The sequence below is a fragment of the Ascaphus truei genome, chromosome 15, assembly GCF_040206685.1.
Source record: "Ascaphus truei isolate aAscTru1 chromosome 15, aAscTru1.hap1, whole genome shotgun sequence".
Taxonomy (NCBI): domain Eukaryota; kingdom Metazoa; phylum Chordata; class Amphibia; order Anura; family Ascaphidae; genus Ascaphus; species Ascaphus truei.
Genome location: NC_134497.1, coordinates 6,358,264 through 6,383,150, shown reverse-complemented (window position 1 = coordinate 6,383,150; position 24,887 = coordinate 6,358,264). Strand labels below are relative to the sequence as shown.

Here is a 24,887-nt window from a genome sequence, read left to right as displayed (position 1 = left end):
AGCTAGCAGGGACACGCGCGCTTCTCTTATATTACAGCTAGCAGGGACACGCGCGCTTCTCTTATATTACAGCTAGCAGGGACACACGCGCGCTTCTCTTATATTACAGCTAGCAGGGACACACGCGCGCTTCTCTTATATTACAGCTAGCAGGGACACACGCGCGCTTCTCTTATATTACAGCTAGCAGGGACACGCGCGCTTCTCTTATATTACAGCTAGCAGGTACACACGCGCTTCTCTTATATTACAGCTAGCAGGTACATACGCGCGCTTCTCTTATATTACAGCTAGCAGGGACACACGCGCTTCTCTTATATTACAGCTAGCAGGGACACGCGCGCTTCTCTTATATTACAGCTAGCAGGTACACGCGCGCTTCTCTTATATTACAGCTAGCAGGGACACGCGCGCTTCTCTTATATTACAGCTAGCAGGGATACGCGCGCTTCTCTTATATTACAGCTAGCAGGGATACGCGCGCTTCTCTTATATTACAGCTAGCAGGTACACGCGCGCTTCTCTTATATTACAGCTAGCAGGGACACACGCGCTTCTCTTATATTACAGCTAGCAGGGATACGCGCGCTTCTCTTATATTACAGCTAGCAGGGATACGCGCGCTTCTCTTATATTACAGCTAGCAGGTACACACGCGCGATTCTCTTATATTACAGCTAGCAGGGATACGCGCGCTTCTCTTATATTACAGCTAGCAGGGATACGCGCGCTTCTCTTATATTACAGCTAGCAGGGATACGCGCGCTTCTCTTATATTACAGCTAGCAGGGATACGCGCGCTTCTCTTATATTACAGCTAGCAGGTACACACGCGCGATTCTCTTACATTACAGCTAGCAGGTACACACGCGCGATTCTCTTATATTACAGCTAGCAGGTACACACGCGCGATTCTCTTATATTACAGCTAGCAGGTACACACGCGCGATTCTCTTATATTACAGCTAGCAGGGACACACGCGCGCTTCTCTTATATTACAGCTAGCAGGGATACGCGCGCTTCTCTTATATTACAGCTAGCAGGTACACACGCGCTTCTCTTATATTACAGCTAGCAGGTACACGCGCGCTTCTCTTATATTACAGCTAGCAGGTACACGCGCGCTTCTCTTATATTACAGCTAGCAGGTACACACGCGCGCTTCTCTTATATTACAGCTAGTAGGGACACACGCGCGCTTCTCTTATATTACAGCTAGCAGGGACACGCGCGCTTCTCTTATATTACAGCTAGCAGGGACACGCGCGCTTCTCTTATATTACAGCTAGCAGGCACATACGCGCGCTTCTCTTATATTACAGCTAGCAGGGACACGCGCGCTTCTCTTATATTACAGCTAGCAGGGACACACGCGCTTCTCTTATATTACAGCTAGCAGGGACACACGCGCTTCTCTTATATTACAGCTAGCAGGGACACACGCGCGCTTCTCTTATATTACAGCTAGCAGGGATACGCGCGCTTCTCTTATATTACAGCTAGCAGGGACACACGCGCGCTTCTCTTATATTACAGCTTGCAGGTACACGCGCGCTTCTCTTATATTACAGCTAGCAGGGACACACGCGCTTCTCTTATATTACAGCTAGCAGGGACACACGCGCTTCTCTTATATTACAGCTAGCAGGGACACGTGCGCTTCTCTTATATTACAGCTAGCAGGGACACACGCGCGCTTCTCTTATATTACAGCTAGCAGGGACACACGCGCGCTTCTCTTATATTACAGCTTGCAGGGACACACGCGCTTCTCTTATATTACAGCTAGCAGGGACACACGCGCGCTTCTCTTATATTACAGCTAGCAGGGACACACGCGCTTCTCTTATATTACAGCTAGCAGGGACACACGCGCTTCTCTTATATTACAGCTAGCAGGGACACGCGCGCTTCTCTTATATTACAGCTAGCAGGGACACACGCGCGCTTCTCTTATATTACAGCTAGCAGGGACACACGCGCGCTTCTCTTATATTACAGCTAGCAGGGACACGCGCGCTTCTCTTATATTACAGCTAGCAGGGACACACGCGCGCTTCTCTTATATTACAGCTAGCAGGGACACACGCGCGCTTCTCTTATATTACAGCTAGCAGGGACACGCGCGCTTCTCTTATATTACAGCTAGTAGGGACACACGCGCGCTTCTCTTATATTACAGCTAGCAGGGACACACGCGCGCTTCTCTTATATTACAGCTAGCAGGGACACACGCGCGCTTCTCTTATATTACAGCTAGCAGGGACACACGCGCGCTTCTCTTATATTACAGCTAGTAGGGACACACGCGCGCTTCTCTTATATTACAGCTAGCAGGGACAGTCGCGCTTCTCTTATATTACAGCTAGCAGGGACACACGCGCTTCTCTTATATTACAGCTAGCAGGTACACGCGCGCTTCTCTTATATTACAGCTAGTAGAGACACACGCGCGCTTCTCTTATATTACAGCTAGCAGAGACACGCGCGCTTCTCTTATATTACAGCTAGCAGGTACACACACACGCGCTTCTCTTATATTACAGCTAGTAGGGACACACGCGCTTCTCTTATATTACAGCTAGCAGGGACACGCGCGCTTCTCTTATATTACAGCTAGCAGGGACACGCGCGCTTCTCTTATATTACAGCTAGCAGGGACACGCGCGCTTCTCTTATATTACAGCTTGCAGGGACACGCGCGCTTCTCTTATATTACAGCTAGCAGGGACACACGCGCGCACTTCTCTTATATTACAGCTAGCAGGGACACACGCGCGCTTCTCTTATATTACAGCTAGTAGGGACACACGCGCGCTTCTCTTATATTACAGCTAGCAGGGACACACGCGCGCACTTCTCTTATATTACAGCTAGCAGGGACACACGCGCGCTTCTCTTATATTACAGCTAGTAGGGACACACGCGCGCTTCTCTTATATTACAGCTAGCAGGTACACGCGCGCTTCTCTTATATTACAGCTAGCAGGTACACGCGTGCTTCTCTTATATTACAGCTAGCAGGGACACACGCGCTTCTCTTATATTACAGCTAGCAGGGACACACGCGCGCTTCTCTTATATTACAGCTAGCAGGTACACGCGCGCTTCTCTTATATTACAGCTAGCAGGGATACGCGCGCTTCTCTTATATTACAGCTAGTAGGGACACACGCGCGCTTCTCTTATATTACAGCTAGCAGGGACACACGCGCTTCTCTTATATTACAGCTAGCAGGGACACGCGCGCTTCTCTTATATTACAGCTAGCAGGGACACGCGCGCACTTCTCTTATATTACAGCTAGCAGGGATACGCGCGCTTCTCTTATATTACAGCTAGTAGGGACACACGCGCGCTTCTCTTATATTACAGCTAGCAGGGACACGCGCGCTTCTCTTATATTACAGCTAGTAGGGACACACGCGCGCTTCTCTTATATTACAGCTAGTAGGGACACACGCGCGCTTCTCTTATATTACAGCTAGCATGTACACACGCGCGCTTCTCTTATATTACAGCTAGCAGGTACACACGCGCGCTTCTCTTATATTACAGCTAGCAGGTACACACGCGCGCTTCTCTTATATTACAGCTAGCAGGTACACACGCGCGCTTCTCTTATATTACAGCTAGCAGGGACACGCGCGCTTCTCTTATATTACAGCTAGTAGGGACACACGCGCGCTTCTCTTATATTACAGCTAGCAGGGACACACGCGCTTCTCTTATATTACAGCTAGCAGGTACACGCGTGCTTCTCTTATATTACAGCTAGCACGGACACACGCGCGCACTTCTCTTATATTACAGCTAGCAGGGACACGCGCACTTCTCTTATATTACAGCTAGCAGGTACACGCGTGCTTCTCTTATATTACAGCTAGCAGGGACACACGCGCGCACTTCTCTTATATTACAGCTAGTAGGGACACACGCGCGCTTCTCTTATATTACAGCTAGCAGGGACACACGCGCGCACTTCTCTTATATTACAGCTAGTAGGGACACACGCGCGCATCTCTTATATTACAGCTAGCAGGTACACACGCGGGCGCTTCTCTTATATTACAGCTAGCAGGGATACGCGCGCTTCTCTTATATTACAGCTAGCAGGTACACACGCGCGCTTCTCTTATATTACAGCTAGCAGGGACACGCGCGCTTCTCTTATATTACAGCTAGCAGGGACAAACGCGCGCACTTCTCTTATATTACAGCTATCATGGACACGCGCGCTTCTCTTATATTACAGCTAGCAGGTACACGCGCGCTTCTCTTATATTACAGCTAGCAGGTTACACGCGTGCTTCTCTTATATTACAGCTAGCAGGTACACACGCGCGCTTCTCTTATATTACAGCTAGCAGGGACACACGCGCGCTTCTCTTATATTACAGCTAGCAGGGACACACGCGCGCTTCTCTTATATTAAAGCTAGCAGGTACACGCGCGCTTCTCTTATATTACTAAATAGTAGGGTGGAGGCGGTCACAGCACTTGGAGTCCAGTCAAAGGATGAAGATAAAATCAGCTTTATTAGAACATGCTGTACATCGCAGATAACATACTCTGACGCGTTTCGTCTCTGTCCGAGACTTTTTCAAAGTTTTCAAATTCTCTTATATTACAACTAGCAGGGACACACGCGCGCTTCTCTTATATTAAAGCTAGCAGGTACACGCGCGCTTCTCTTATATTACAACTAGCAGGTACACGCGCGCTTCGCTTATATTAAAGCTAGCAGGTACACACACGCGCTTCGCTTATATAAAAGCTAGCAGGTACACACGTGCGCTTCGCTTATATTAATGCTAGCAGGTACACACGCGCGCATCGCTTATATTAATGCTAGCCGGTACACTGACGCACTTCTCTTATATTAAAGCTAGCAGGTACACGCGCGCGCTTCTCTTATATTACAGCTAGCAGGTACACAAGGTGCGTCTCTTATATTAAAGCTAGCAGGTACACACGCGCTTCTCTTATATTAAAGCTAGCAGGTACACATGCGCTTCTCTTATATTACAGCTAGCAGGTACACACGCGCGCTTCTCTTATATTACAGCTAGCAGGTACACAAGATGCGTCTCTTATATTACAGCTAGCAGGTACACATGCGCGCTTCTCTTATATTACAGCTAGCAGGTACACACACGCGCTTCTCTTATATTACAGCTAGCAGGTACACACGCGCTTCGCTTATATTAAAGCTAGCCGGTACACTCACGCGCTTCGCTTATATTAAAGCTAGCCGATACACTCACGCATTTCGCTTATATTAAAGCTAGCCGGTACCCTCACGCGCTTCGCTTATATTAAAGCTAGCCGATACACTCACGCGCTTCGCTTATATTAATGCTTGCAGATTTCTGGAAGGCTCAGCTGGTAACAGTCTAGAGATGTTGCAGGCTTCAATGTCTCCTTTGGTGCCTTATTTTGGGATATGTTGGGACATTCTGCACCAATGTTGCCACTGAACCCTACAGAAATTCTGTGATATGCTGCTTTATGATGAGATACATTACATTATATTTGGGGAAAGTCATGAGATACATCTCTACATTCACTACTAATATATTAGACATATTGTAGGCCAGCGGCTCCCAGCCTGTGACACTGCGCCCCCTGCTGGAAAACATTTGTTACACGAATCCCTAAGTTATAAATCTTATCGCCGACTTATCAGACTATCGGTAACAAACCTGTATGAACGATCCCAGTGACCTGCGTTGTGGGGGGAACACGCTTAATAAGGCCCCCAACTGCCCCTCAGTGCAGACAGCATAGGGGGGGGGGGTATATCTGTCACTCACAGCGGAGGTTCCCACAATGCCCTGCTGCTGTGGATGTTAATGCATTGAGGGGCACGACTTTGGAATCTCCTCCTGTAAGTTACAGCGACGTTCCCCCACGATAAGGTGAAGTTTGGGACCTTACAAAATGTGCAGGAACCCGCTATACTGCCTGGGATCCGCCATTACATGGTTTTTTTTTGGCGAACCCCTTGGAGACCCCTACCAAACCTACAGTACGGCTTCTCGGACCTTCTGTTGGGAATCACTGAAGATGGGGCTGATCTAACACATGTCGCTTATATTTTGAAGTATTCTGTAATGGAGATGGGGGGGGGGACGTGCCTTTTTAATCAAGTAAATTTATTTATAAAGAAGGATCAACGTTTCGGTCTCTCAGGCGAACCTTCCTTCAGAAACAGGTTCCCTTCTGTTTCAATAAATATTAATTCACTTTATTAAAACAATTGACCACGCGAGTTACCAAATATTTCTTCCTCTACACTTATATTTTAATAGATTTTTTGGGGTGATGTTAGAACACTTTAAAGTACAATTCCTTGCTCGGCCCCCCTTTTTATTTACATAGGTGGGAAGCAAGGGGTCCCCAGAATCACATTCATTTCACCTCCAGGAATACCCTGAGATACTTACCGGTAACCGTGCCGTCAGTTAAATCCCTGCATTACCCAGGTCAATAGGAAACTATTGGCTTGTATAACACCATTTTGTTTCCCCCGAAGGGGATGCTAACTGCGGCACATCCCCTTGTGAGTATTTTGGGGATCAGGGGGCCGCCAGGGCTGCAATTAACAGGGTTCAGCTACGGGGTCCCCTTACTTCCCAGCCATGTAAAGTAATTCCTCGACTATTTGTGCTTTTCTACATACCTCTGCAAACCATGACTGTCCCGGGTATACCAGGATCTGCGTTAGTTTTATATTATATGTGGATGTCTGATTAGTTTGTTAGCCACAGAGCCCGTCCCGCCGTCCCCTAGGAAACAGGTGAGAAGCCCTGACGCGCTATCAAACACGAAGGATTTGCTAACACACAACCAACACAGCTGAGAGAGTGTTTCTATCGTGAGCCTTTCACTTTCTTATCATGTTGGAACTGAGATTCCCTTCTCTGCTAATTCTCACTGCTGGGAGTAGAACTTGTGGTACTCTGTGAGACCACGGGTGGAAAATAAAATAGAAGCCTGAGCCCTTAGCAGTATCAATACGGGTGTCGCTTGGAAAACTTGTAACAGCGGCAATGCCACGATGCTACTGAGACCTCTACTCTGTCTAATGTTTGGGGGCATTTCTGTTTTAAAGACGAGACACTGTGTAGTGGGTGAGGTGAAGGCTTTCAATGAACAAACTCAGGGGTTCCTCCCCAGCCTAAACCTCATCTGTGTCACCCGGGCATATCCCGCAGACTTGTCACGATAATATTATGAGCAGTGGCGGATTATGAGGCCCGGGCCTAGTGCGACAAAATCTTGGGGTGGCAAAAATGCCCGCCCCCATATACATATGCCGCACTCTCGGGCCTGATGGGAAGTCACTTACATACGCCGGGCGCCTCCTTGCTGTCTCCTTTCTGCCTCCCTCCTCCTCCTTCCGATTTGCAGCATCAAATGACGCTGCAGACGTCACCAGCATGGCGTCACACGGCGTCTCGTTGCCATGGCAGCGTGACGTTGCTGTGTCAAATGACATCATGACGTCGCGTTACCATTGCAACGAGACGCCGTGTGACGTCACTTTGGTAACATCCGCTGCGCCATTTGGCACTGCGAATTGGAAGGAGGGAGGCAGAAAGGAGCCGGCGGGCATATGTGGGTGCGTAGGGTCGGCGGATTTCGAAATCCGCCGCTGATTATGAGGCATTAAGTATTTAAGAGGTTAATTTTAGCTGTAGGTTGCCTTAAAAATACATGAGTTGTTTCAAAGGCGGGTCAAATGGATGACCATGCCTAGTTTTATGTGTTGCTCTAGGGATAAGAGTATCTGAAGTCCACGTCTGGCTTTGTAAGTGGGGGGATTGCCCATTACAGTACTGGGGGGGGGTTATTTATTTCAATGTATTGCCCAAAAAAATTTGGCCACAGGATTGGTACAGTTGGCAAGTGGGGACCCACGGGACCACCCGAGGGACCAAAGACACCCGTGGGCCAACAGACTCCCACACAGGGACCACCCGAGGGTCCTCAGACACCCACAGGGATCACTTGAGGACCCCTGGACACCCGCAGGGACCACCCAAGGGCCCACAGAAACCGCCGGACACCACCTGAGGACCCCCAGCCTCTGGTATCAATCATGTGGGGGTAGAGGAGGTGGGTATTAGTGTTGTTGTGTTTTTAATGTTTATTGTGGGTAGCAGCTGTTTTAATATAAATGTTAATACTACTGTAGATGAGCAGGGGGTCTCCGGAGCAGAACCGCGTTGATTTCAGGTCCGGGGACCCCCTGCTTCCCGAGATACAGGCCCCGTTATGGGGTGCCGGTATCTCCTATGCATTTAAATGTCCCATGTCACGTGACCATGGGAATAAAATGCATAGGAGATACCGGCACCCCATAACGGGGCCTGTATCTCGGGAAGCAGGGGGTCCCCGGACCCGAAATCAACGCGGTTCTGCTCCGGAGACCCCCTGCTCATATACACTATAAACAACATTAATTTCGGGTGAGATATGCGCAGGGAGAGGCGGCTCTCTCTGCAGCTGAAAGAAATCGCCAGGTGAGCACTCTCACGGGAGACCAGGACTAATACCAGGGATCAATATCGCCAGACAGGACACAGGAGACCAGGACTAATACCAGGGATCAATATCGCCAGACAGAACACGGGAGACCAGGACTAATACCAGTGATCAATATCGCCAGACAGAACACGGGAGACCAGGACTAATACCAGGGATCAATATCGCCAGACAGACACGGGAGACCAGGACTAATACCAGGGATCAATATCGCCAGACAGAACACGGGAGACCAGGACTAATACCAGGGATCAATATCGCCAGACAGAACACGAGAGACCAGCACTAATACCAGGGATCAATATCGCCAGACAGACACAGGAGACCAGGACTAATACCAGGGATCAATATCGCCAGACAGAACACGGGAGACCAGGGCTAATACCAGGGGTCAATATCGCCAGACAGAACACGGGAGACCAGGACTAATACCCGGGATCAATATCGCCAGACAGACACGGGAGACCAGGACTAATACCAGGGATCAATATCGCCAGACAGAACACGGGAGACCAGGACTAATACCCGGGATCAATATCGCCAGACAGAACACGGGAGACCAGGACTAATACCCGGGATCAATATCGCCAGACAGACACGGGAGACCAGGACTAATACCAGGGATCAATATCGCCAGACAGAACACGGGAGACCAGGGCTAATACCAGGGATCAATATCGCCAGACAGAACACGGGAGACCAGGACTAATACCCGGGATCAATATCGCCAGACAGACACGGGAGACCAGGACTAATACCAGGGATCAATATCGCCAGACAGAACACGGGAGACCAGGACTAATACCCGGGATCAATATCGCCAGACAGAACACGGGAGACCAGGACTAATACCAGGGATCAATATCGCCAGACAGACACGGGAGACCAGGACTAATACCAGGGATCAATATCGCCAGACAGAACACGGGAGACCAGGACTAATACCCGGGATCAATATCGCCAGACAGAACACGAGAGACCAGGACTAATACCAGGGATCAATATCGCCGGACAGACACGGGAGACCAGGACTAATACCCGGGATCAATATCGCCAGACAGAACACGGGAGACCAGGACTAATACCAGGGATCAATATCGCCAGACAGAACACGGAGACCAGGACTAATACCAGGGATCAATATCGCCAGACAGACACGGGAGACCAGGACTAATACCAGGGATCAATATCGCCAGACAGAACACAGAGACCAGGACTAATACCAGGGATCAATATCGCCAGACAGACACGGGAGACCAGGACTAATACCCGGGATCAATATCGCCAGACAGAACACGGGAGACCAGGACTAATACCCGGGATCAATATCGCCAGACAGAACACGAGAGACCAGCACTAATACCAGGGATCAATATCGCCAGACAGACACGGGAGACCAGGACTAATACCCGGGATCAATATCGCCAGACAGAACACAGAGACCAGGACTAATACCCGGGATCAATATCGCCAGACAGACACGGGAGACCAGGACTAATACCCGGGAACAATATCGCCGGACAGACACGGGAGACCAGGACTAATACCCGGGATCAATATCGCCAGACAGAACACGGGAGACCAGGACTAATACCAGGGATCAATATCGCCAGACAGACACGGGAGACCAGGACTAATACCCGGGATCAATATCGCCAGACAGAACACGAGAGACCAGGACTAATACCAGGGATCAATATCGCCAGACAGACACGGGAGACCAGGACTAATACCCGGGATCAATATCGCCAGACAGAACACGGGAGACCAGGACTAATACCCGGGATCAATATCGCCAGACAGACACGGGAGACCAGGACTAATACCCGGGATCAATATCGCCAGACAGAACACAGAGACCAGGACTAATACCCGGGATCAATATCGCCAGACAGAACACGGGAGACCAGGACTAATACCCGGGAACAATATCGCCAGACAGAACACGGAGACCAGCACTAATACCAGGGATCAATATCGCCAGACAGAACACAGAGACCAGGACTAATACCCGGGATCAATATCGCCAGACAGACACGGGAGACCAGGACTAATACCCGGGATCAATATCGCCAGACAGAACACAGAGACCAGGACTAATACCAGGGATCAATATCGCCAGGCACGGGAGACCAGGACTAATACCAGGGATCAATATCGCCAGACAGAACACGGGAGACCAGGACTAATACCCGGGATCAATATCGCCAGACAGAACACAGAGACCAGGACTAATACCCGGGATCAATATCGCCAGACAGACACGGGAGACCAGGACTAATACCAGGGAACAATATCGCCAGACAGAACACGGAGACCAGGACTAATACCCGGGATCAATATCGCCAGACAGAACACGGAGACCAGGACTAATACCCGGGATCAATATCGCCAGACAGAACATGGGAGTTTATAAAATTAATATATTGGAAAACTAGTCGCAGGGACGTATACCCAACTGGGGAAACTGGGGGGTACCCTGCCTAACTAGTCGCAGGGACTTACTTGCCGAGATTTCCCCTGTTCTCTCTTTGCCCAGTACCTACAGGACTGGTTTTCAGACCTGAGACCTGCACTGGATTGGACACTGCAGTTTCTCCCCGTTACAGCAACACCTCTGTAACTCTCTGCAGGCTCTGTCTGCTGGGGGTCTCCCTCCCTGTCTGCTAGGGGTCTCCCTCCCTGTCTGCTGGGGGTCTCCCTCCCTGTCTGCTAGGGGTCTCCCTCCCTGTCTGCTAGGGGTCTCCCTCCCTGTCTGCCAGGGGTCTCCCTCCCTGTCTGCTAGGGGTCTCCCTCCCTATCTGCTAGGGGTCTCCCTCCCTATCTGCTAGGGGTCTCCCCCCCCCTGTCTGCTAGGGGTCTCCCTCCCTGTCTGCTAGGGGTCTCCCTCCCTGCCTGCTAGGGGTCTCCCTCCCTGTCTGCTAGGGGTCTCCCTACCTGTCTGCTAGGGGTCTCCCTCCCTGTCTGCTAGGGGTCTCCCTCCCTGTCTGCTAGGGGTCTCCCTCCCTGTCTTCTAGGGGTCTCCCTCCCTGTCTGCTAGGGGTCTCCCTCCCTGTCTCCTAGGGGTCTCCCTCCCTGTCTGCTAGGGGTCTCCCTCCCTGTCTGCTAGGGGTCTCCCTCCCTGTCTGCTAGGGGTCTCCCCCCCCTGTCTGCTAGGGGTCTCCCTCCCTGTCTGCTAGGGGTCTCCCTCCCTGTCTGCTAGGGGTCTCCCTCCCTGTCTGCTAGGGGTCTCCCTGACTGTCTGCTAGGGGTCTCCCTCCCTGTCTTCTAGGGTTCTCCCTCCCTGTCTGCTAGGGGTCTCCCTCCCTGTCTCCTAGGGGTCTCCCTCCCTGTCTGCTAGGGGTCTCCCTCCCTGTCTCCTAGGGGTCTCCCTCCCTGTCTGCTGGGGGTCTCCCTCCCTTTCTGCTAGGGGTCACCCTCCCTGTCTGCTAGGGGTCTCCCTCCCTGTCTCCTAGGGGTCTCCCTCCCTGTCTCCTGGGGGTCTCCCTCCCTGTCTGCTGGGGGTCTTCTTCCCTGTCTGCTGGGGGTCTCCCTCCCTGTCTGCTAGGGGTCTCCCTCCCTGTCTGCTAGGGGTCTCCCCCCCCCCCCCTGTCTGCTAGGGGTCTCCCTCCCTGTCTGCTAGGGGTTTCCCTCCCTGCCTGCTAGGGGTCTCCCTCCCTGTCTGCTAGGGGTCTCCCTCCCTGTCTGCTGGGGGTATCCTACCCTGTCTGCTGGGGGTCTCCCTCCCTGTCTGCTAGGGGTCTCCCTCCCTGTCTGCCAGGGGTCTCCTTCTCTGTCTGCTGGGGGTCTCCCTCCCTGTCTGCTAGGGGTCTCCCTCCCTGTCTGCTAGGGGGTCTCCCTCCCTGCCTGCTAGGGGTCTCCCTCCCTGCCTGCTAGGGGTCTCTCTCCCTGTCTGCTAGGGGTTTCCCTCCCTGTCTGCTAGGGGTCTCCCTCCCTGTCTGCTAGGGGTCTCCCTCCCTGTCTGCTAGGGGTCTCCCTCCGTCTGCTAGGGGTCTCCCCCCCTGTCTGCTAGGGGTCTCCCCCCCTGTCTGCTAGGGGTCTCCCCCCTGTCTGCTAGGGGTCTCCCTCCCTGCCTGCTAGGGGTCTCCCTCCCTGTCTGCCAGGGGTCTCCCTCCCTGTCTGCCAGGGGTCTCCCTCCCTGTCTGCCAGGGGTCTCCCTCCCTGTCTGCTAGGGGTCTCCCTCCCACCTTTTTATACACTTAAACCATAATATTGCAACACTCAGGGCCAGGAGCTGCCTGATAGGTGGGTAGGAAGGTGCTGCCTACATGCCCAGGCCCTGATTGGTGGGTAGGAAGGTGCTGCCTACATGCCCGGCCCTGATAGGTGGGTAGGAAGGTGCTGCCTGCATGCCCAGCCCTGATAGGTGGGTAAGAAGGTGCTGCCTACATGCCCGGCCCTGATTGGTGGGTAGGAAGGTGCTGCCTACATGCTTGGCCCTGATTGGTGGGTAAGAAGGTGCTGCCTACATGCCAGGCCCTGATAGGTGGGTAGGAAGGTGCTGCCTACATGCTTGGCCCTGATTGGTGGGTAGAACTTCAACATAACATTTGCAACAATTCTACTGCAAACATATTAACCCCCGATTCCTGAGGTGCTGGAACCAAGCAAAGACATATACATATATATATATATATATACATAACATATAATACAATACCAATGTATTACTGAGAGGTAGGGGTAATGGCAGACTTAACCTTTATAAACAGCAGCCATATTTCCCCCTACCGTCACAAGCACTCCTCAGAGAGGCGATCTTCGCGTCGCCGGCTACGCGCCCGTTTTGGGAATTTTGCAATCACAGGTAATCGAGGCTTTCCGATACCGTGATAGCAGCGCTCAAAAACAGGAGATCTAAATGGCCCGGCGATTTTTTGTATGAAGGCTTATAGCATAGGCCCCATGGTGTGGACGTATCAGTTTTGCTTCAATGCAATAATGAGTACCGTTTAGCGCGTTCGTTTCCTGCACCGCGAGCAACGGGACAGTTCAATGGACACGTCTGGGGATTTTGGTGCAAGGCAGGGCAGATGCTGTAACAGATCCGCAACGTCATATTAATGAATCCTTCTTTCTTAGGCCTCGGAAATAGTACAGGCGCGCACGAAAAGGAGCGCGTGACGTCTTGCGCGCCTGTACTACAAGCGATCCGTGGCCTGCAGGGTAGCGCGACGGGGGTGGGGGGAGGGGGCGTGGCGAGGGCGTGCCCGTGATGTCACGTGAGCGATTCCCACTCATTGGCGGAACCGCACACGTGACCCGGCCGTCGCACGGCAATTTTTTTGCAAAGCCTCAGCGGTCTCATGCCCGCGTGGTCTATGGCCCTGCGCATTGTCCCCCAACGTGCTCTCATAGAGTACGCAATACAGACCATGCAGTAGAATTGTACTGTGAACCTAAGGCTGCGCTTATCGTGCCGGCGATGGCTACGCCGCATCAAAACAAATGCATTGCACCCGTCACGTGCGCTCATAGTAAGCGCGGCGGCTTGGTCGCGACCGCTGGAAGTCATCTCAATTTGATTTTTCCAGCGACCGCAGCCTGACGTCGCGTCGCCAGCACTATATGCGTAGCCTTACGTCTAACAATCAGAAATGACCCTGAAAGTTGTATGCTGGATGCTACATGTTACTTCTCGGTATCAACATCCTGAGCCTCACTACTGGGACCCAAGGATAATGGAAGGACAATCGCCTTCAGCCTGCAACTTATATAAGGCTTGTATCTCTGACCCCCCTCTAGCCCTTGAAAAATAACCGTTACTAAAATCTTCTTGGCAACTCATTCCTGATCCCTGCAACTTTAGAAAGGCGGACGAATTCTGTTCCTCAGTTAGGTATGAGGCCGAATAGTCAATGCCAAGAAATTGTTTACTAAACTGGGTTTGTTGCTGTTGAATGTTATAGGGCCTCATTCTCGTGGCTTCGATGAGTTTGCTGCTGTCTCGCAAAGGTTTGGCATGATCCCGCCGAACGGTTTGCAATTTGAGTTATCACGGTATTCAGAAAGAATCTGAACCCCTCTCAAGCCGAACGATAGGAACCTGCCCAAACCGTTCGGCGTAGCAGCAAAGTCCTCGGAGATTTTTTCAAAGTTCTCCCGCCTGCGATTTTATCGCAGTCTGAGCTGGGAGACCCGCCTCTCCCTGCACAGCTCTCGCAGGCGATCGCAGTGTTTTTGTTAAAATTTTAATACAGACAGTCCTCGGTTATCCAACGGAATCCGTTCTGGAAGTACCGTGGGATAGTGAAACCGTTGTAAAGTGAGTCCCATGTTAATCAGTGGCGGTGAGCGTCGGATAACGCATTCCGGCGTCAAACAACGGCCCACAGGGTTGCATTGTGAAGCGTTGGATATGCCATTCGTTGTAAAGTGAAACGTTGGATAGCGAGGATTACCTGTACTAGTGTGCGGGAGCAGGGGGTCTCCGGAGCAGAACCGCGTTGATTTCAGGTCCGGGGACCCCCTGCTTCCCGACATACAGGCCCTGTTATGGGGTGCCGGTATCTCCTATGCCTTGGGCTGGCGAGAAGAATCATTGATAAAATTGCAATTCTAGAGCTCCGATGAGATTATCGAGGCTACTAGAATTGGTACTTTTTAATCAAAAATGCGAGTTTGAGCTTCTCGCCAGCTCCCGCACGATGTGTTTGGCCAGGAGCCAAGAAATTGCGAGACAACGCATTCGCCGCGCAACGTAAACAACTCCACTTGCTTTCATTGGTAATTTTCTTCTTTGATAAAGCCGCTGCTGTTTTCGTACTGGTTTTGCAGGTGAGAACCTTCAGTGAACGGAACCCGATGAGACAGGAATTCAACCGACAACCAATTGTAATCTACATTAATTACCTTGCACTAAATTAAGAAAAACAAAATGCTTTTCTTGCTTTCTTAATGTGTGTGTTTTCGTTGTGCAAACATTGTTTTTTTTTTTGTTTTTTTTACTTTTCCTTGTTTAGGATTTATCTATTTTTTAAATATTATTAAATATTATACTTTTTTGTCTTATATTATTTGTTTTTTGTTTTTAAATATCTTTCTTTCTTTGCACTGGGTGAGAAAGCCGAACGACTGACGTCACAGCCCCACACGTTTACTGTATGTTGTGTGAGTTTTCAATAAAGTTGTGCTCGTTGATATGATCATTGGCCAATCGGAGGGCTCCTCCTAAAAGCTTATACACTACTGGTAAGGTATAGGGACTTATTGGTCTCAATAAAGCTTGTTGAATATGACACGATTCCTTTAGCCAATAGGAATACGCACACGTAGGAGACGCTAGCCGATTGGTTAATGGATCGGGACGTCACTCGGTAGCGCGATTGGCGCGTATATTTATATACCGGCTTTTTATGAAGTAGGGTACACCTTGAGAAAGGGCATACGGCCCCAAACGCGTAGGTGGGACACCTGCTGTAGCTATGGGGGGCTTTGTCTGATCCCTTTATTGGAATAAAATGTATTTTGCTTCTGTGGGCCTCCTCCTGTTTCTCTAGGCAGTGCACTGCCTTTTTATCTACTTGTTCCTGTTCTCTGCTTTGGTGGACTGCATGCTACTGAATCTACTGCTGTGGACTACCCCTTTGGATCCTGGAAACTACCAGGGAGTTGCATCTGTGGGTTTCCATACCCTTATTTCTCACTGTATGGGACAATGGTTGTACTGTTCATTGGTGCCTTATGGCAATAGGTACTAGTCCCCTAACGCTATTAGGGTAATCACATTATATACACACAGTATATTGGGAGTGGTCCTGTTGCAGACGCTTAAATGTTCAAAGGACTTGCTTATTCTGATGCACTGGCGGTCTACAAATCTGATAAAGGGATAAAACAGAAGTGGCAAAACAAAGATCAATATTCCAGATAATGCCCTGTCTTCTGGTTTATGAAGATGCCTTGTAGTTTGCCATCAGAACAGTGATTATAATCCAGCCATTGCTATAAACGCTAATTGCTATTTTCTTCTTCTTGTGTGTTTCCTGCTGTCACCGGGGTAATGAAAATGGATGCCACGATAGTGAACAGAATGACTGGGGGCTTGTTTACCACAAAAAAAAAACCACGTCTGCTAGTTTGTGCTAAAGTGGAGATAATTTACAAAACCTGAGACGTTCATTTTTAAATAAAACGTCTGCAAAAGGTGCTTTTCCCAACGCGGGTTATTTTGGGCCTGATTTGCTAAGAAGCTTACACGCATGTTCACTTTACATGTGGCATGTTAAATGGGCACCGTGGCAGCACGAGCAGTTCGGTGCGTTCACCTTACATTCATAATGTCTGCCACCTTTAAAGAGTCCCTCAAGATATTCCTTTTCGTTATTGTTTGTATGTATGTATGTATGTATGTATGTATGTATGTATGTGTGTATGTGTGTATGTGTGTATGTATGTATGTATGTATGTATGTGTGTATATATGTATGTATGTATGTATGTGTGTGTGTGTGTGTGTGTGTATGTATGTATGTATGTGTGTATGTGTGTATGTATGTATGTATGTGTGTATGTGTGTATGTATGTATGTATGTATGTATGTATGTATGTGTGTATGTATGTGTGTATGTGTGTATGTGTGTATGTATGTATGTATGTATGTGTGTATGTATGTATGTATGTATGTATGTGTGTATGTGTGTTTGTATGTATGTATGTATGTGTGTGTGTGTGTATGTATGTGTGTGTGTGTATGTGTGTATGTATGTGTGTGTGTGTGTATGTATGTATGTATGTATGTATGTATGTATGTGTGTATGTATGTATGTATGCATGCATGTATGCATGTATGTATGTATATCACATACAACTAGTGAAGCCACAAATGCATAAGGTCCCATGGAGCCATTTATTATATATTGTACAAAATTCCGGGGAACAAAAGATCCATTTAATACAAGGGGGCCCCCGGAACTAAACCTCGGCCCTCAAAGCTACAGAGACCCCCCCCCCCCCCCCTGGTATCTGAGATATCATGTTTGGAAATGTAATTACAGGAAACCTTTGTCCGAGCGAAACAATATGGGCCACAGGGGTCAGCCTCACTCTGGTCGGCCAATAGAAAGCCGTGACATCAACGTGAGATGACATTGCAGCTTCCGATTGGGTGACGCCACCGCCATCTTTGATTTTCCTTGCTAGTACTGGCATAAGTTAAAAATAAAGATTATATTTCGGCAAACTAGGGGGGGATCCCGCAGTTTCAGCGCTGGAAGACGGATGAAGTAATATCAAACGCCCAAAAGATCTCATTCCCAACCTTTTCAACATGGTGACCACGCCGACCCCGGATGTACCCCGAGGCGCAACATTTCTTTGGCCACTCCAGTAATTTCCCCTCCTTTTTACGTGTAACCTCCCCTGGCTGGGGTGATTTATTTCTTGGTAACGTTTCAGCTTCCCCCTCCCCCCCTCCTGGAAGTTTTCGCGACCCTCAGAGAATCGCCGGCGTTGGCAAAGGAGAATTTCTGCCCTTTTTCTTGCAGAGATGTAAACTTTATACAGACCAAAAAAAAAAAAAAACCCCCACAACAACCACCCTGCTAAAAAGAGGTTACAACCTTTGAACGCCTGTGGGCTGTGCTGAAAACATCTCTGGCGCTGACGCAGTTAACCCTTCATTGGCGGTTTGGCAAGCAGCGTATTACAATGCACCATGTTGCTTACTGAAGTGTTAATACAAGTAGAATACCTTCATCACTTGTTTGAATGGATTCTGCCTTGTATGTAAATCCTATGCCTTAATGTACACCTTTTCTTTTAGTGGCGCACACAGCACTGAAGGAGTTTAGAAAAACAGAAAGTGCTTCTGCAATATTGTTTCAGCCAATTATTTTGAACCTCCACAGTCCTTGGTCTTCCACGATTCCCACGCGCAGTATATAGTCTGGTAGCGCTGTGTGTGGATTCTGCCATGCTGTTTGAGTTATTATATGCTCTGCAGCGTTACAAAGTCCTCGGAGAACCCATCCTTTTGCCAACGCGTATGTTGCGTCCCTCTATGGAGACTGCGCACAAAGTACCACAATGGTGGTCCGTATCCACAACTGATGTTAAAAGCACCGTATGGCATATGTGTCACACTGTGTCAGTGTATCAAGGTGCCTGCAATCAATACGGTTTGCTTTGCTGTCATCGGCTCACGCCCGTGACAATTACACGCAGCGAAAGGAGAAGTTAGTGCAGGGTTAACATTACGCCAACATGAAAATAACATTCATTTATACATTTCTTTGCATCAATTTGTTCTCCTGAGCTGGTTGGGATACGCCTTGTCTGCTTAAAACTAGCAGCCAGTGTCTCCAAATGCATTCAATGTAATGCCGACAAGAGGGAAGGGAATAAAGAATAATTGCCCGACAACATTTGGGAAGCAATCTGCTCGATACATCAGCCTCTTCTAGCTGTGGCCGTTAACCCCTTGGCTGCTGGAGGGGAGAGCCAGGCATTGCAGAGCAGCGAACGGGTTATAATGGAATTCCACATGCCAAGCAGTGGAAAGAGATGGTGCAGACGAGGGACGCATTACAGAAGATTTGTATATCGCAATGTTCAAACTGCTCCCCATAGAAATATTTTTCTGGCAGGGAAAATAAGACATACCGGATGAATCATCCGTAATACAAATTCATCTCATAAATTGTACACGGGGAAAAAAATAAATAAAATAAAAAATAAAAAACAGCCTGCGGGTAATTTTACTACCGATTCAAATCAGAAAGCTCAGCCATAAAAAGTTCACTGACACAAACGCCTTTTTTAAACAAATGGATATGTTTTGTTCTTTGGGATTCAGACATACCTTTGAGTAGTTTCTGCCCCTCCATTATATTTGGTGAGACGAGCGCTGTGTAACCTTCTTCTGAGAAGCCAGGTGTGCATTTCTTTGACACGGTAACATTCCCACTGTATACCTGCAGACAATCAGAGCATTGCAGCCATGAATTAATTTGTGTGCGTCCAGGTGACAAATATAACATGGTCACTGCGAACCCTAGAAACTTTGCAACACGTCTACACGCAGAAAACCGCCGCGGAACATTCAAGCGTCAATGGATATAGCTTCAGGTCGGATTTATCCCTGCGGCTAGCGCAGAAATAAGGTAACTCGTTAAATCAGCCGATGATAAACAGACTCTGGGCAGTAATTTAGGACGGGTGTATAAATCGAGGCTGGTCTGATGATAAAACATTCGATATTTGTACAGTGAGGGAGAATTTGTTTGCAGAAAGTATGAATGCAAGAAGACCGTCCTGTGTGTGCTGCACTGCCCAGAACAGACATGGAGGCACGGGGAGATAACGCACAACACAGGGACAGGCGCGCCAAGCAATGGAAGCAACACGTTCACGTTATCTTTGTGACCTCGTGGTGGCATATTCAAGGCTCCCACTTACATCCGGGCACCGATTCATTTTATTTCCCATCGTAGCGACTATCCCCCACCGGCTTGCAGATCCCTTATTGTAATTTGTGATACTCGCTCCCCATGCCAGGTCTACTATGTGACCTGAGGAAAGGTCCACGTGGGACCTGAAACGTGGTCTTTCCACCGTGCTTGGCTGTCACATTAAATGGGGAACTTCATTATGAACGTGTGCGTAGATGTGTACTTTGTATCTCTGTCTAACAGGAGACCGGCACTTTGAAGGAACTGTAGGTTTACTACATGGACATTGTGTGGTGCTCGCTCAGGTACCCTTTATCTCATAGTCATACACAAAAGGACAGGCTTCAGGGCTTTCAGTTGGTGTTTGGATGGAGTCAAAGGGCGCAAGAGATTATAGCAAGGGTTCAAAGCTGTAAAATATGAGCAAGATCTCATTTTTTTCTGTATGGCGTAGCTCAGGGGTAATGTCACTTCATTTTGAAGTGTCAGCTCCTTGGGATCTTGGGCAAGTCACTTTATCTCCCTGTGCCTCAGACATCCAAATTAGATTGTAAGCTCTATGAGGCAGGTACACAGTGTGCCTGAGAAATTATATGTACAGTGCTGCCTACACTGTCAGTGCTATGTACAGTAAAATAATATATGTATATCAGCAGGCAGAAAAATCTTTTGACACAGAACTGTGTTGTACCCACTACTACTTTATATTGAAGCGGAAGGGGTGATCTCCGACGTGACATGCTGCTTGCAGTAATTGGGCGTGACAACAGGCATTTTAATAGCAGATTAGTGACTACGCGACTCCCATCATTCCAACTGGCCCGGAATACTATCCAGCGGACACTATTCCCCGTGTGTGGAGCTGCGGTGCGATGTACGGGAGATGTGAGATACAGGGCAGGCTGAAGAGAAGTGAAGAGCAGCAGTCATCAAAACACAGGCGATCATTCACACACATCACATCTCCACAACGTACGGCGAGCAGAGCAAAGTGCATTTGCTTTATTAAACATCTCCATCACTAGAGGTGCAATATTTTATCGTGGGAGACGTAGAAAGGTGCATCTCGTGTGCCAGCCCGGTACACGGCTTCACGCAGCAAGAAAGCAAAGAGACCCGCATAGAACTGCAATCAAGCTCTGTGCTATGTGCTCCAACGCCTTTCCCTTCATACATTACTATTCAACAAAGTCCTGACTGTTTCTGATGCTACACTACAGTATTGTTAGTGAAATTGAACTGAGAACAAAAATGCCATAACATATTTTGGAAAACACACATCATTCCAAAAGAATTCCCCATTGAAAAATATCCTTTTTTGGTAGCATTTGGTCCATAATACTGTTTGCACTATAATGCAGCAGACGGAAAGTGTCCCTTTAAATGCCTGAAAAGGTCAGCTGCACACTGCAGGGGCGCCCTGGCATGGAAGCAGTTAAGGTGGACATCCACTGCATGATTTGCAGGTCCATTTTGGGATATTAGGGGGAGAAAATAATGAGAAAAGAACTAGTTTGGATGAAGGAATGATTATTTTAGCCTGTTTGGTTGCTTTGCAAGGAGGACATTGCAGCTGGTACCCTCTCTGACACCACAGATGATATATCTTCAGAGGATTCTGGAGACCACATGGGTTTTCAAAAGTGCATCTAGAAGAACATCACACTTGTGTTTTTTTTTTACTGCTTTCGACTACATCAAGGATCATCACGTTTCTTCCGTTTGAAGTGGATCTGTCAATGGGGGTCAGGCCGGGGCACATGTTTTTAACGTGTTGAGAGTGCATCTTACTGGCTCATACACCTACATGCCAAATGCCGGACTCAAGGCAGACAGGGCAACAGAAGTGCATATCCACCTAATAATACATGGTCTATATTAAACAAGGTGTCCTGAAGTGTCCCATGGTGTCACACAGCGGCATACAGAACAAAGTCTGCTTACAAAATAAGTCCATTCGGGAGCCTGTTAAGTGGGAAATGCTGTAGAGCCAGGGAGGAAAAGAAAGACTGTGTACATCTCTCAGACATAAAACAGAGTCTCGTAAAATGACGGTCCCACTTCTTCAGAAATAAACACCCTCTTCCATGTCCCGGATAATGGACATGCTGTGCTTGACAGTTTTACTGAGTACCCACTACATACTTTCAGCTATATCTTCCTAAAAAAATAAATTAAAAAAAAAAAAAACCATTGTGGCACCAATTGGCAGGCTGCCTATAAAATGCACATCCTGTTGCCCTATACCCACTGGGTCGTCTGCCGCTGTGAAGTCCAAAAGTCGCGTTCCTCGTTGGAGTGGTTTCGCTACAGTTGGCTGGAGGGGGGGGGGGTTGGGGGTCATTTGGAGGTGGGTGATGGGAAATTCTGTTGCCCAGCCAAAAAAAAAAAATGGTCTTTGAAAGCCGGCCATGGGCATTCATACTAAATGCAGATCACATGCCAACTGGGGAATTCTCAGCGAGGGCGAAATTTTTTTATTTATTTTTTTGTCAACTCAAATAAGTAATGCCCCTTTGCCATATGTTCCCAGGAAGAAGTGCAGGCTGGATTTAAGACACCATAGCCTGGCATTGCCAGGGACCACTCCAGCTCAGCTCATTGAACCCGAAGAGCAACGGGGGGGAAAGGGTTTGATCCCGAAAAGGTATAAGGGAAATGTCACATTAGAGTGGGGGCACTTAAATGGAGAACACGGACGTAGCTGCAAGACAGGGGATCTCAACTCCAGTCCCCAAGACGCCCCAACAGGTCAGATTTTAAGGATATCCCTGCTTCAGCACAGGTGGTTCAATCTGAGCCCACTGATTGAGGAGCCGCCTGTGCTGAAGCAGAGATATCCTTCCAACCTGACCTGTTGGGATTTCTTGAGTACTGGAGTTAAAACCCCCTGCTGTAAGGTGTTTGAAGACATTTATAGACCTATCACACGTAGTAATCACTTTTATTAGAGCGATAGGAGCGCTCTGTACAGCTGTTGACCATAAGCTATTGGAGTCTTTCATTACTTGACAGCTCACGAATCCCTGCTTTTCGGGTCGCGGATATTCAGCGAACACATTCAGCAGCCGAAACAATTATCGTGTTGGTTCAACAAAAAGGTTTGTTTTTTTTCCGCTGCCTGCAAAAATATTCACAGTTCTTCAGGGCTCACTATAAAGCCGGTGGGATGGAAGGGTTCCAGGGAGAGATCTTCACGGTTTCATTGACACATTGCAGAGTGCGATTTCTTCTATTAACCCTTTCCCTGGCGGACGTTCCAAACCACTGGTTTTCTGCATTGATCCGTCCAACAGCAAATGACCCTAAAACACTCTTTGCCGTTGTTACTCGCTCCTATTATTCTGCTCTACGCTCCAACTAAGCCCCTCCACACCCTCCTCTTTAACCCCAGGTGGTCGCCCCTGCAACTCACTGGCCAACCGGGGGTTTCCTTTATTAACCCCCCATCAATGTCAGATGAGCATGCAGTCCATTAGCCAGGAACTATTTCTTTTTGGGTGGCGGTGGTGTGCATACAAAGTCAGTCACACATGCATACATTACCATAATGTAAAAAATGTATAAACACAGAAGGGGGGGGCTGCAGCACTACCCCCTCCCCCCCCCCCCCCCCCACCTCTACTTCCATTCCCCATGATTGCATGGTTTTGCCTGTTAACCCCTTCAGTGCCACGTGCTGCTGCTGCAGCGGCTGTGTGTTTGCATGTTCTGTAAGAATTGTTACATGTCAAGTTAACTTATGAATGAGGATTAAGGTGAGTGCGTGTCCCTGTTACTGCATGGAGCAGGTACCCTCCGTGGAAAGCTCCCTGTGTCTCCCTCTAGGAGCCCAGCTGCTGTAGCAGGGCTGTGCTGGGGCTGTCACTGCTGCCCCCACACACATACCAGCAGCTTCAGTATGGGCACATCAATGCCAATGGGTTGGTACTAATGACCTTATTTTAGTCAGAGGGGGCAGGGTGGCACTACCCAAGGGAAGGTGGATTGGAGGTGGACAACTGAGCATTGTCTGGTCAGGTAAATCATACACACTGGCAGCTCTCAGCTGCTGGAAATGTTTGCCCTGTTTTGCAGATGTAAGCTGCTCAGAGATGCCATTTGCAGCCTTGTGGGCTAGACATGCCAACTTCCATCTAAAGAGAATGGCCATGCTGTGACATAAATCACTAATAAGCCTCACTTCACACCACAGGCAGCTTCCTCCTCCACACCCCAATAACACAGAATCCCTGCAAAGGCTTACACACCCCATATATATATATATATATATATATATCCATACCCTCACTGAGGAAGGATGGGCACAGCTGGCAAGGATCTGCCAGGCTGAGTCTACTTTTCCCCCCAAAGGGGAAGGTAATGTGGGAGTGAGGGAGAAGTGCATGGAGATACTCAGCACTACTATACAATGCAACATTTTTTTCTCCCAATGCATGAATGGTGCCAACTTACCCTTCTTGCCCCAGACAGGGCCAGCAGAAGGAGGGCTGCCCCCCAGCCCCCTGCCATGCTCCTCTGCAGCGTGCCCAGCTCAGCCCCTCAGCTCTCCCCTCCCCGGTGCTGCGGCTTTTCCTCTCTCCCCCGGTGTCGGTGTGAGGCTTCGCTGCCCCCGGGCGCCGCCGCTTCCCGTCCCTCCTCTCTCTGCCCCGGCTCTGAGCTGCAGGTGATCGGGATGCTGCAGCTCTGCCAGCCTGGCATGGCCCCGCCCCCTCCGCACACTAACTGACAGGGCGGACCCGCCCACCCTGCGCCCCGCGGGACAGCGCGCCTGCTGGAGGGCCAAGGGTACTGCAGCCTCACTGCAAAGGACTGGAAGGGATGGAAAGGGTAGGGGGGGCAAGATAAGGGTGGGAGAGAAGAACAGGCAGGGAGGGAAGGGAGAGGGAGGGGAGGGGGAGAGGGGCGGAGGGGCAGAGAGAGAGCGGGGGAGAGGCAGAGAGG

General features: G+C 49.2%; 1 protein-coding gene across 4 annotated transcripts in view; it reads right to left on the bottom strand.

Annotated features, from left to right (window-relative positions):
• Positions 1–24,615, bottom strand: part of CDH4 (cadherin 4) — a 499,844-nt gene extending 475,229 nt beyond the window's left edge. For 2 of the 4 annotated variants that reach the window (XM_075571395.1, XM_075571394.1), the window contains exons 1-2: positions 24,399–24,613; positions 19,355–19,466 (exon numbers count right to left, since the gene is read on the bottom strand). In XM_075571395.1, the coding sequence (XP_075427510.1) occupies positions 19,355–19,466; positions 24,399–24,455 (169 nt within the window). In that variant the 5' untranslated portion in view covers positions 24,456–24,613. Of the gene's footprint in view, positions 1–19,354; positions 19,467–24,398 lie in introns of all 4 variants that reach the window. The other 2 variants (XM_075571397.1, XM_075571398.1) reach the window with 2 other exon arrangements.
• Between the last annotated feature and the right edge of the window lie 272 nt (positions 24,616–24,887).